Source organism: Ictalurus punctatus, chromosome 29 (assembly GCF_001660625.3).
Source record: "Ictalurus punctatus breed USDA103 chromosome 29, Coco_2.0, whole genome shotgun sequence".
NCBI classification, from domain to species: Eukaryota; Metazoa; Chordata; class Actinopteri; order Siluriformes; family Ictaluridae; genus Ictalurus; species Ictalurus punctatus.
The window spans coordinates 8275479-8288086 of record NC_030444.2 but is presented as its reverse complement, the minus strand read 5'-3'; the positions used below and the strand labels follow the sequence as shown (position 1 = coordinate 8288086).

Sequence of the window (12608 nt, the reverse complement as noted above, 5' to 3'; positions counted from 1 at the left end):
AAACAAATGATTGGAAATATATAATGTTTTTGTACTGACTTAGTAATGTAGAAGTCATAAAATAAAAATCTATAACAAAGTTTGTACTAAAAAATGAGGGTGTCTAAGACTTTTGCACAGTACTGTACATATACAGTAATACCCATATACATTAACAATGGTGACATGTGATACAGTGATACAGGAGAATTGTGTCCCAGATCATGTCTCTTATGTCACAAATTATTGAGTAACAGTAGTTTATCAAAGCAATAATTAAAGGCCGGCTACTTTGTTTAAAAAAAAATAAAATAAAAAAAATAAAAAAAAGAAAAAAAAAAGTTGTATAGCTTAAGGGACATAATATTAAAGCAAAACATACCATGGCACTCAAACTTCTTGGCTGGTGTGGTGAGAAGCAGCTTGCCCTCCATTTCAGGTGGCCCGGCGCAGCGAGCAATGCCAGGCTCCTTATAGCCCGTCTTTACCCAGTCTGAGAGCCAGCGCAAGCGGCAGTCACAGTACAGCGGGTTCGCACCGATGGCCCTGAAAAATGACACCTTTCACTTAAAAATGACTTTCCAAGAATATATATTTTAAAAAATGTAATCGCCTTTCCAGCTGGTTCTTATAAACAGACATTCTCCATGCACTGAACGAGGGTCTGTGTGATTTTTATCTCATATTCCAGCCATCAATCAAAAGGGGGAGAAAAAGTAGCCAAGTTAAATACATGCACTTTTGTAGGTTGCAGTAGATGGCGCTCTAGGACTGTTCATGATACTTAATCAAATTTGCATTGAAAGTCTTTTGGTGTAAAAAAAAAAATAATAAAAAATGACCGCAGCCTGTCTGAAAAAGTAAAACCATTAAACAATGAAGGCCGATTAAAAAAAAATTGATAAATGGGCTGACTGTTTTAATACGATAGTCAGGTCTGGTCTATCTCTCCCTCAGATAGATAGATAGATAGATAGATAGATAGATAGATAGATAGATAGATGAAGGTGTTGATAAAATAATAAAATATTTTAAAAATAACTACTATTGTTAAACAGCTAATAAAATGCCACAAAATCAAATTTGACTAACTATCTAAAGACTAACTAGTTCCATTTCCATAAAAAAACATATCCTACTACATTTGATTTCAGAGCCAATACCGGCAATTAATTTCTCCCTCTGGATTTACTTCTTTTTCAATTAAATAGCTTTATGAGACTACAAAGAAATAAGAGTGTCATAATATACTGTATAATATCTATGCATATTAATAATTTCCTGTAAAAAAATGCCTGTGTATAATAATAATAATAATAATAATAATAATAATAATAGTAGTAGTAGTAGTAATAATAATAATAATAATAATAATAATAATAACAACAATAGTATAAAAAGCACAAACTTTGGGTGCATAGACAAACATGCAGATGTGCAGGGCACATGCACACAGCCAGTGCAGACTACACTTTCAGAATTGACAAAAACACATGCTAGCAGCGTGTGGGAGTTGTTACAGGCAGGACACACTGCGGCCCGAGCTGTGTACAGAAGCCGCAGACCACAGAATGCCTGCACCATGTGAAGCGGCTATGATCAACTGACAGTTAAAGTGCTCTGTGTGTATGAGTGTGTGAGAGTGTGTGTGTGTGTGTGTGTGTGTGTGTGTATTCCCAGATTAACACAAAGCAGACCAACTGAAGGCTATAGCTCATATGAGAGCTTTGCCCAGTTTGTGTGTGTGTGTTTCTGTGATCTTTACACTGTAGCAATACTTACAAGTGAGACAGAGACACTGCGTCACTGAAGATCCCATCAGGAAACTGTGAGATGTCATTACCGTGCAGGGACCTGAGAGAAGGGAAATGAAACACAATCACACTACAGTACATTGTGCACTTTCACAAAAGCCAGATCTCTCCTGTTCAGCACTGAACCATCATTAAGTTAGACTATTATACATTTACTATAATATGTATGTGACATACAGTATATGTGACCTTATTGGTAGTGTAGCATGCAAAAAAAATAATTCTCGCACTGGTTTGGACCCTGTATATTGGGAGATTAAAGAGTTATTGTTTCTGACTTAAACAATCAGTACGAATGCACCGGTGCAAACTCATTTGGGAGCATTCTTATGTTTTTAAAAGAATATAATATGACAAACTGAAATCATGTCCTTAGTCATATTGTGCACGGTTTATTTGTATTAATCAGTTAAAAAAAAATTCTTCTTTTGCAATGTACTGATTTTTCATTCATCTTCAGTAACCACTTTATCCTGGTCTGGGGTCACAGTAGATCACCCATCACACACTCTCATTCACACATTGGGACAATTTGGTGTTGCCAATCCACTTACCAGCATGTTTTTGGGAGGTGTGAGGAAACTGGAGAACCTATGCAGACACGGTGAGGACATGCAAAACTCCACACAGGCAGTAACCAGCGCTCAGGATTAAACGGGTGATGTAGGAGCTGTGAGGCAGCAATGAATGCCACCTGCACTGATTTTTGCCTCCTCTAATTGTCTTGTGTTTTTTGACCACACCACCATTGACAGACGGCAGGGAGAATTAATATTAACCAATATTACCATGTCATACTGTATTTCCCCTCCCACATTGTCAGGTCTTATCATCTGAACCTAACATTATGTTCACTTTAAATCCCAGTGTTTATAATAAAATCATATATAATCAAATGGATTACTAGAGAGACTTTATTTCCTGTCCAATTATCCCATTTTATGCTTCACATTACAAAAAGAAGTGATTTTCTTTTCCTGTTATCTTTAAAAGGTGTTGCTGAGTGTGTAAAATGTGCGTTCTACTTCTTTGGCCTTGAGGTTTGAACTGACAGTTTCTATTTCATGGAGTGAATAATGCAAAAGATTGCCTTTTTTCCCCTTCTGACTAGTTCTTTATCATGAAAATCCTTATTTTGTCTGTACATATACTGTAGCTTTCCCAGTGGTCAAATCAAGCGTAGTTACTGTAAGCCCTGACTGCAGCCACAGCCTTGACCATTCTTGCAAGTTTGTTTTTCTTTTCCCTCTGTTACCTTTTTGACACCTGTCACTGGTGCTATGGCGGAAGCCGGAGCTATATTTTGGCGCTGCGGTATTGGCAGCAAGCTTGTATGGAATTTAGTGGTGCTGGGTGTTGGGTTACGATGGATGGACTGCACTCGTCTGGCTGGAGTGAGAGTGAGTGAGAGCGAGAGTTCCTCGTCTCTCAGCAGGGCGATTAGGTGACAAGACGATAAAGGGCTTAATGGTTGTAAAACAATATGGAGATCTTAATCCATCAGGTCATTACCATGTGCTGCTAAAAAGACCCATGACTGTCCTTGGCTGGGTCTCATTCCTTTCTGTCCCTTTCTCTTTTTTTCTTCACTGCCTCACATCCACGTCTCATTTCTTTCTCTGGACCCAGCACAAACCTCATCTTCACTTCCCCGAAAAGCCAATTAACAGCCAGTTAATACCAAATCAAAACCACATTCAAGCCATATCCAAGAACCTGCAGGCCTGCACAATTATTTTTGCTCTCTTCCCAATCCCAGTAAAAACAAGTTAAAGGTGATGCTTTATGATCACTTTAGCACCTACGTGCTGGTTTTGTGATGGCTACCTCGGTCTTTCATGACTGGCGGCTTTGAACCCCTGAGCCCTTTCGAGTCTGTAAGCGAACTGTTAAACAGCTATGTCGCGACAAGTTATTTAAGCACAATGGCTGGGGGGTGGGGGGTGGGGGTGTTTGGCAATTCATATTTTATGGAAAGTCTTTGAAGAATCAGACTAGCAATAAAGAGATCAAAAGTTCTGCCGTGACTGTGATTGCTTCTGCTAGAGCTAAACGGTGATTGAGACAATAGGGTGGTCCAGACTACGGCGACTGTGAGGGGGGATGCAGTTTTAAGAGATCTTTGTAGGGATACGCTGCAAATGAGGCCGACGTTAAAGAACAGTAGACAGGGCAAGCGCCGATCCAGATTTATAAACATCAAAGGAACCGGGGCAGGGCAGAAAAAGACCGTATTTGCTAATGATCATCGGATTTTGGCATCATTTAGCCGTTAAAGAGCGGGGGGATGCTCATGGCTTTGTTGCGGGCCGTAAACTGCATGTCTGGAGGGCCACATGTCACAAATCTGCTGCTAACACAACCTCCCCCCTTTCCCACCACACACAAGCATCAGGAGCTGAGATATAAAGATTCTAGAAAACATGCCCCTCTAGCACCACACACACCCACAGACACACACACACACACACACACACACGTCCATCTGTCAAAGTGCCCTCACTTTCTCCCAGTCCCCACACACAGATGGCTTTTTGCTTTTTCCCCTCCTGAGTAAAGGGAGTCTTCAAAACACAATTTGGCACAATCTCTGCTTAGTTTCCTTTCCATAACTCTCGGGTCTGCTTGAAATGCATATAAGATCATATGCAGGCCACCTTCTGAAAGTGGAAATCATGCCCCTGGCAGTCGAAAAAAGTGGGCCATGACTGATTTCAATTCTCCTGACACCCTGTCACACACATCAGTAGGAACACTGATCTAGGATCAGATCCTTTCAGGCAGTGTAACTGTACCCAGTAGGCTATAAAAGGAAAGAAAGGATCCCACATCTGCATTTTTACTTTGCAAATGCTCTGGAATACAAACTGTGCTGTTAAAACATCTTTACAGGTTCTGCCACCTAACTGCTGGTGAATGGTCAGGATGAATTCAGTTTAGGCCTATAACGGGCTACTATGTAGATTTTGGCCTCGAAAAAAGTTTACTTGGGTAGCATCTATTATTCAAGAATACCCTATTTATAAACGGAGAGAAAACAACTCTATTTGAATGATAATTTACATAAATTGGCTTCATTTTGTTTTAAACTGCTGCAAAAATTCAAATATTTTGCACACGGATGCACCTATCTGAACTTACAATGTACTCTCTATATTCCATACAAATATTAAAGTGTGTTAAGGATATTTTTTTTGCTTTAGATAATTGGCTCTCAAAGTGGGATCTGAGAAGCCCTGCGGTCCATGAAGCAAGTCTGTGATCTAGTTAGAGTGGCGGAAATCACACCTCACCGTTATCAAAGTTATTACATTTATTGCTAAGTTGTTATGCAGTGACCTCCACTAATATTGGCACCCTTGGTAAATATGAGCAAAGAAGGCTGTGAAAAATTGTCTTTACTGTTTAATCTATTGTTTAAAAAAAAATTGACAAAAATACTCTGAGCTAATGGGATATCAAACAATACAGGTTTATCAAAAAAATATTTGTTAACCATGTGCGCAACAATTATTGGCAGCCCTATGAACTCTCATGTGAAAAATATATTTGAAGTAAATTCACATTGATATTTTACATGTTTTTAATGCACCTGGGTGACTAGGAACAGGAAATTGTTCAACCATGAATTCCTGTTTCACAGGAGTATAAATATGAGGTAACACATAGGCCAAACTCTCATTTACTAAGGGTGCCAATATTAGTAGAGAGCACTGTAGTTATTAACCTATTTGAGTGGTAAACAAGTAAAGTAAAGTAATGACAACTTTGATGCAATGTGTTCAGGAACGAAAAGCTCCATTGCACTAATAAATATCATTGTACACATTTAAATAATGTTCATGAAATAATTTTGTACTGAGGAGGACCGGAGAATCGATTCAGTTAAAGTTACAGTTAAAATAGTTCTTGGATACAAAATGTCTGAGAACCCTGCTTTATGGTACTTTGTGCAGTCACTAAGTTATTTCTGTCCATTGTGAGATTTTATCAGAGCGCTGCATATTCACCCCTATGCTTTAGGTCTCCAAAATAGTAAAACTTCCAGATTAGCACACTATATAGTGTTAAATGATGATCTAGACTAGGTTGTTGTTGTTATTATCATCATTGTCTACTTATTTTTGCTGCTTTTTATTAAAGCTGAATAGACAGATTTAAGCCTGATTATATCTGAGACATTATCTGGTTGTAAATAATTATTATTGATTGTATAGTGTAAATAGTGTGTGAATACTTCTACAATACGGCATCTGTTCTGTTCTTTTAAATTCCTTGGTGCTGCTATGTTGACCTAAATTTCAACTACAGGGGATTAATAAAGTTATATCTTATCTTATAATTATTGTTCAATTAATTGAATTGAATTTAAATTACTGTAAAGTGATACAACTTAGCTTGAGAAAGATTTCATAATAGATCAGATAAAACAATTTCCTGGCTGGGGCCCTTGTCAGGACTTCTGTATCCTAATCAAGTTGCATGGAAACTGGCAATAGGTCGACGCTAATCAACAAAGCTAAAATGAGTGTTTGTGTGAGGAAAAGAAAGGAGACGTACAGCAGACGGAGAGAGCGAAGACCTGCAAAAGCAAGTGTCGGAATGCAGCGGAGTGCGTTGTAACTCAGGATCCTGTTTAGATAGAAGAGACAGTGTCAAATTAGGCTTTGGATTTGTTGTATGTCTGGTATTAGGAGGTCTCACAAATGAAAAAGTAGATATGGAATCATTTTTAACATTAATCAGAATGGTACTGCTAGCTTCTATACACAAACTGTTCTTTTGAGTAATGAAGCAATTTCTTGTGAATGGTGAAAACGTACAAGGTGGTGAGCTGGCTCATGTTTGCAAAGGAGGAGTTTGTCAAGGCGTTGATTTTGTTGTTGCTCAGATCACTAAGAGGAAAACAAACAAGACCACAACATAACTGACCATTAGTTCCAAATATCACACACTTCCTAGATGGCACTACTTTTGTCATTTAATTTCAAATGAAGGAAGAAATGAGGGGAGAATGAGGCATGCGAAACACTTACACTAGCTGCAGATACTTGAAGGTGGCGAGGTCTTTTGGCACAACACTAAACTGGTTGCCGTCCAGGTACCTGCGGAGAGAGGCAGTCACGGTTAAATGCTACTTCTCTTCCCATATCGTCAGCGAGAAAATATCTCTCTCTTCCAGAACAAAAGACTCTCAGAAAGTCTGTCACCCGTGGTGTGTTAAAATAGGGCGCCTTTTTGGCAACTGGTGCTTGGCCTGCGCCGAAGAGAAACAGTAGGGGTATGTATTAATAATTATAACGACAATAATAACTTTATTTACATAGAACATTTTGTACATTAAAATTACTACTTAAAGTGGTTTGAGTACTATTTTTATTTTTTTTTTTTAAATGGGAGATTTTCATATTTAATTATTTACATACATATTTGGCATATATGGTGCATGTGTAATATTATATATATATATATATATAAAATATATATATATATATATATATATATATAAATATATATATATATATATATATATATATATATATATATATATATATATATATATATATATATATTCACACACACACACACACACACACTCACACACACACACAGTGCAAAAGTTTTAGGCACATGCAGAAATGTCGTAGAACAAAGATACCTTCAAAAATAATTAGATTAAATGTTTAAATGTTTTAAAAAACAATAAAGAGCAGTAACTAGTAGTAAATGAAACAAAGTTAACTGTCAAAGTTGACTGTCGCACGTGCTTCTTACTTTTGCAGCTAATCCCAGCAGCCTTCCTTATGTTTTTTTGTCTGAAAAGTGTCTCTTACGTAATATATTGCTTTCTTTAATGATATACAAACATTTTTCTGTAACATTTCATTTTGTGCTAGAATAGCCACACTAATGTGTGTTTAGCATTGTGTATGTCTGTCTGACGGATTGATAACTGCATGCTTTCAGGCTCACTTGTTTGTGCATGTGTGTGGAATGTGTCAGTCCCACACTCACTCACACACACACTCGCACACACTTGCACACATCCACTCTCTCACACCCACTAACACTCTCTCTCTCTCTCTCTCTCTCTCTCTCTCTCTCTCTCTCTCTCTCTCTCTCTCTCTCTCTCTAACACACACACACACACACACACACACACACACACACACACACACAGGCCATTTTGGACCCTGTGCCCCACCGCTGCCCTCTATGAATTTTATGCTACAGAACACAATAGAGGTCACTGGGGTGTGTCTCTGGGTGCAGAGGCGTGGTTCAGTGAAATCAACAGAACCTCTCACATACTATTTGAAAAATGCAGGACAGGTTGTAGGATTTTCTGTTTTGGCTAATGACTGTGGTTAAGGAGCAGAAAGATGAAAGCAGGACACACCTGGAGCGTATGTGCTTACGATCAGTGAGAGCACCTATACTTGGAAATGACAGGATGGTCTGGAAAAGAGTGCTACAGTGTTTTGGGTAAACTAAGGGAAAGCAGATTGACATCTACAAATCTCCAAGTTTCCATCACTCCTAGTCATCATCATGTAATTTTTCCTTTGCTGATTTTTTTTGTTTTGTTGCATATTGCGTTCTCAATTTGCCTGGGGTTCATTGGCCCTGAGCACCTGAATGACATCAGCTCTAGTTCCACAAGCTCTTGGGAGCCACACTCTGAGGAATGCGGTTATTTATTTTTCTCTTGGCCTCATGTTTATAGCAAAACCAGTTGCCTCAGGCCTCAGAAGTACAGGAAATACAGAAAAGAAACATGCACTTTGAAAATTCACAATGAAAGCACGCATATCAGATATCAATATGTTTAGCCATTTATGTGCATGCGTGAAAATACGACTTTCTAGCTGCATTTCAGTCCTACATGAGATGTGGCTGACTTTGTACAGTACAGAAAAATGACCATATGTTTGTGATTGAGCATCCTGTTAAAAAAATCATGTATAAAATGCATATTGTGCTTCTCCTTGATTTTCCCAGCACCAGACTTACAGCTCAGTAACATTACGTGGGATGCCCTTAGGGAGGGAATGAAGGTGCTTGTTGCTGCAGCGGACCACTGTCTCCAGGCAAGTACACTCGCTCGGGCACTGTGGGCGTGGCAAGCAGCTGGCATCCTCTTGGCCTGTCCCATGGGACACAGAGTGGTCAGTAAATATAAAGAATTGAAGAGAGGTGAAAAAATGAAGACAGACAGAGCACAGGATAGCTCAACAATGTGCTCAGTTAAAGGTGTAACACCATGACACCTGGATATCTATATCTATGTCTGCTTATTGCAACAATTACACATACCTATATCTGTAAACCTGAGGTGGGACTTTTTTGTGCCTGTCCCCAATACACACCTCTCATATAAACTACAGTATAAGAAGCCCTGTGAAACTTTACTGTTCGTATCTATATTTGTATCTGTTCAGAATTCATTCTGTTCATTCCGACTAATGTATTCAGATACATCCCTAAAATAAGAGTAGACAGGAGATAAATCAGGATAAGAGAAGTGTGAATGGTGTCAGACTCCAGTCCTGGAGGGCCACAGCACTGTGGGGTTAATAATTCTGCCTCATTTAACACACCTGATTTAACTCATCAGTGAATTATCAAGGGTGAATTTAGCATGTAGGAAAGAGAAAAACACAAATCTCTCTAGAGCTGTGGTCCTCTAGGACCTAAATTTGACACTCCTGTTCTAAGGCACTATTTCTCTTAGAAACAAAACAATAACCAAGCAAGAGAAACATTTCTCTTCATTCCTTGAGCGGAACGTTTGAGAACACAATATTAACAAATCGGTGCAGTAGTTTAATATGTATTGATTGTACATTTAGCTGAACTTCCTGTTACTAATGCAATTCTAAGCCTTGGATTTTAGGTACTTCATGTGTTAGTTCCCTTCCAATTTTTGATTCTAGTCTTTTCTTATTTTTTCAATCTGTGTACAATAAACTTGCTACACATTATAACCACAAATATTGGAAAAGACGAAATAAAAGTCTCAGCAAATACATCCGAATTGCTCTACTCCAATGTGTTGCATTCAACTTTTACCAAGGTTTTGGCACAATAGTGAGAGTGTGTTTCTACCGTCTTCACATCGGAAATCTGGCAGAGCTACATCCTGCAGCGGAATCTCCTTCAGGAAAGCGGGGCGCTGACAGCGCGGGTTGCCGGTGACAATCTTGCGAGTCCTCAGCCAGTCACCTAGCCATGCTAGCCGGCAGTCGCAGTTGAAGGAATTTGCCAGCAAGTTCCTGCCACAGGAACAGAAGAAGAACAAATCAAATTACAAGACAGAAAAGTTAGAGTCAGAGTTAGAAAAAAAAAAAAAAGAAGCCTGTTTCCTTCATGCTAATCAAAACCAGCTCTGTTGCTCAAGAAATTTGATACTTACACTAAATTGCTGGAATTGCCCAAATATGCAATGACTGATGATTGGGGCAAAGAAGCATTTGGTTGGTTTTCTGTGTTCCTCAAGACTAAGAACATGAAGCCAAATTTTTTAAATTAAGTGCAAAATAAAGTGGAAATTGATTTAGAACGTACAAGGTTGAGAGGGTCTGAAGGGTGTCAAAAGCTCCAGGTGAGATGGTGGTCAGCTGGTTGTCATAGAGGGACAGTAGTCGAACATTATACAAGCCAGTGAAGCTGTTGTTATGGATGCAGCTAATACGGTTGTTACGCAGCATTCTAAAAAAATTAATAAAACAGTCAAACAATGTAGTGGTAGTAAATCAAAGCTAATAGACCTCCAAAGCTTATCCAAGACCAACATAATGTCCAAAAGGTAATTAATTTTATGAAGCAATAGCATTTTCTTTTTTATTTATTATGTAATAGCCTAACAAATATAGTAACTTAGGGCTATACTTTACACTCATGTTTTTTCCCTTCTTCATACACTCATAACTCACAGCATCCGTAGTGCCTCCAGACCCTGGAACATGCCACTGCGCACAGAGTCCAGCTGATTGGCTGTCAGATGAAGTTCAGAGACAGACGAAGCGCCTTCAAACGTACCATCTTCAATTTCAACAATCTTGTTATTGCTGAGATTTCTGCAAGACAAATGGCAATATCAAAGAAACCTTTGCCATAGTAAGTTTGAAACACATGTCTGAATGTGGCTTTGGGTTTTTTCTTACATTTTCTTCAGCTGTGTCAGAGACTTGAATGCGCCGTTAGCTTCCAGAGAAGTGATTTCATTGTTGTTCAGGCGACTTCAGGGTCAGCAAGGTGAAGCAAAGTTAAAAAGACAGATAATGGTAGTTAAATGCAAATAGACCTGCCAGCCCTGTTAAAACAATCAGTCCTACTGACATGCTGGCAAGGCTAAATTTATGCAAATCTGAGTCCCTTCTGAATAAAGATGAGTAGGTAAACTTTCAGCATTAATGACTGTAGAAAACCACATCCTAAACTGAGGCAGTGGGTTTTGACCCTGGAGATTCATCATCTACAGGAAAAAAAAACAAAACAAAAAACTTTGTAGTGATGCAGCAGCTTCAAGAGATAAAATTGTAATCGATGTGTGCACACACTGGGCAAGTCTACACAAAGAAAATTTGTTGTTCAGATTTTTATCAATCATGCACATGAGGTAAATGTGCAAGGTAAAGAGTAAATGTAGAAAAGTATTCAATACCATAATTGCCACAACATACTTCCTGTGATAATGGAGAATCAATATATACAGTATCTTAAACCTCTACTACTGTATATTAAAAGTCTAGCCATGATGACAGAGTACAAGGTGAAACAAAGTAAGCTAATACTACTGATATTTGCAGTGAAATTGAACCATCGTGTAAAAATAACATGTCTATTGTGGTGTACTTTGGAATTTTTATCTGCAATTGCTTTTTGCTGAAAGTAGTCTAGCTCTGCCTGTGTAATCCACATGATTTTCCCATTTGGCCAGTTGTTAGTGAAGATGAATAGCCCTGATTTAGGACTTCCGGTCATGCAGAAATGCTTACAGCTCGGTGGTGGAGGCTGGGATGTGTTCAGGGATCTTGGTGAGGCGCAGATTGGAGCAGTCCACCACGTTGGATTCACAGCGACACTTGGCTGGGCAGACAGGTTCATTGTTGCATTCATTGTTCAACCTGGTGTCCTCTGTGCCTGAAGGAACACAGATGAAAAATTCTAATATCAAAAGAGCTTCTGAACATTATTCTTGTCACCTCTTTCTAAACTGTAAGGTCTCCTCAAGCTTTGGACAAGCTTTAGTCTTCACACATTAAATCACTATACCAGCAAATTCATTCAAATGTTTTCTCCTCGGCTGATCAAGTCCTTGGTTGCCTGCAGTGAATCATCTAGCAGATCCTAACTCAGTGTCATGCGATGTGTTTCCCAGTCAAGGTTTCCTGCTGTCTTTTGTGGTGTGAAACAGCAGCGGTTTGGCTCTTGCAGGTCTATGTGGGAATTGTTTTGCCAGAAATGTAGGAACTGCACAATCAAAGCATTTCAACGGAAGGTCGGAGAGCTGAGATTTTTTCAGAGCAAAAATATAATTTCTCTCCCTAGTGAATATAGGTGGGATTGTGACTGCAATCACACAGGACCTGTGGGACCCAACAAAACATTGTGGGAACACTTGCATTTTTACTATAAAAGTCAGTTAAATATGTAGCTCATGTGTCAAAGAAAGACTGTGCAGTTTTTTTTACCCTATTTTTGCCCAATTTGGTCATTTGCCAATTCCTGCCGACTAGCTAGTTCTCACATGACAGCTACCAACCTGGGGAGGGTGAAAGCTTTCTTCTTCTGAGACAACTGAAGCCAGCC

General features: G+C 38.9%; 1 protein-coding gene across 4 annotated transcripts in view; it reads right to left on the bottom strand.

The window, feature by feature from the left end:
* The window catches only part of slit1a (slit homolog 1a (Drosophila)), a 109983-nt gene that overhangs the window by 17110 nt on the left and 80265 nt on the right, over positions 1 to 12608 (bottom strand). For all 4 annotated transcript variants that reach the window (XM_017461709.3, XM_017461711.3, XM_053677641.1 and 1 more), the window contains 11 exons: positions 11795 to 11939; positions 10961 to 11035; positions 10730 to 10873; positions 10362 to 10505; positions 9903 to 10069; positions 8808 to 8940; positions 6830 to 6898; positions 6617 to 6688; positions 6354 to 6425; positions 1762 to 1833; positions 362 to 525 (listed from right to left, as the gene is read on the bottom strand). In XM_017461709.3, coding sequence (XP_017317198.1) covers positions 362 to 525; positions 1762 to 1833; positions 6354 to 6425; positions 6617 to 6688; positions 6830 to 6898; positions 8808 to 8940; positions 9903 to 10069; positions 10362 to 10505; positions 10730 to 10873; positions 10961 to 11035; positions 11795 to 11939 — 1257 coding nt within the window. The remainder of the gene's footprint in view (positions 1 to 361; positions 526 to 1761; positions 1834 to 6353; positions 6426 to 6616; positions 6689 to 6829; positions 6899 to 8807; positions 8941 to 9902; positions 10070 to 10361; positions 10506 to 10729; positions 10874 to 10960; positions 11036 to 11794; positions 11940 to 12608) is intronic.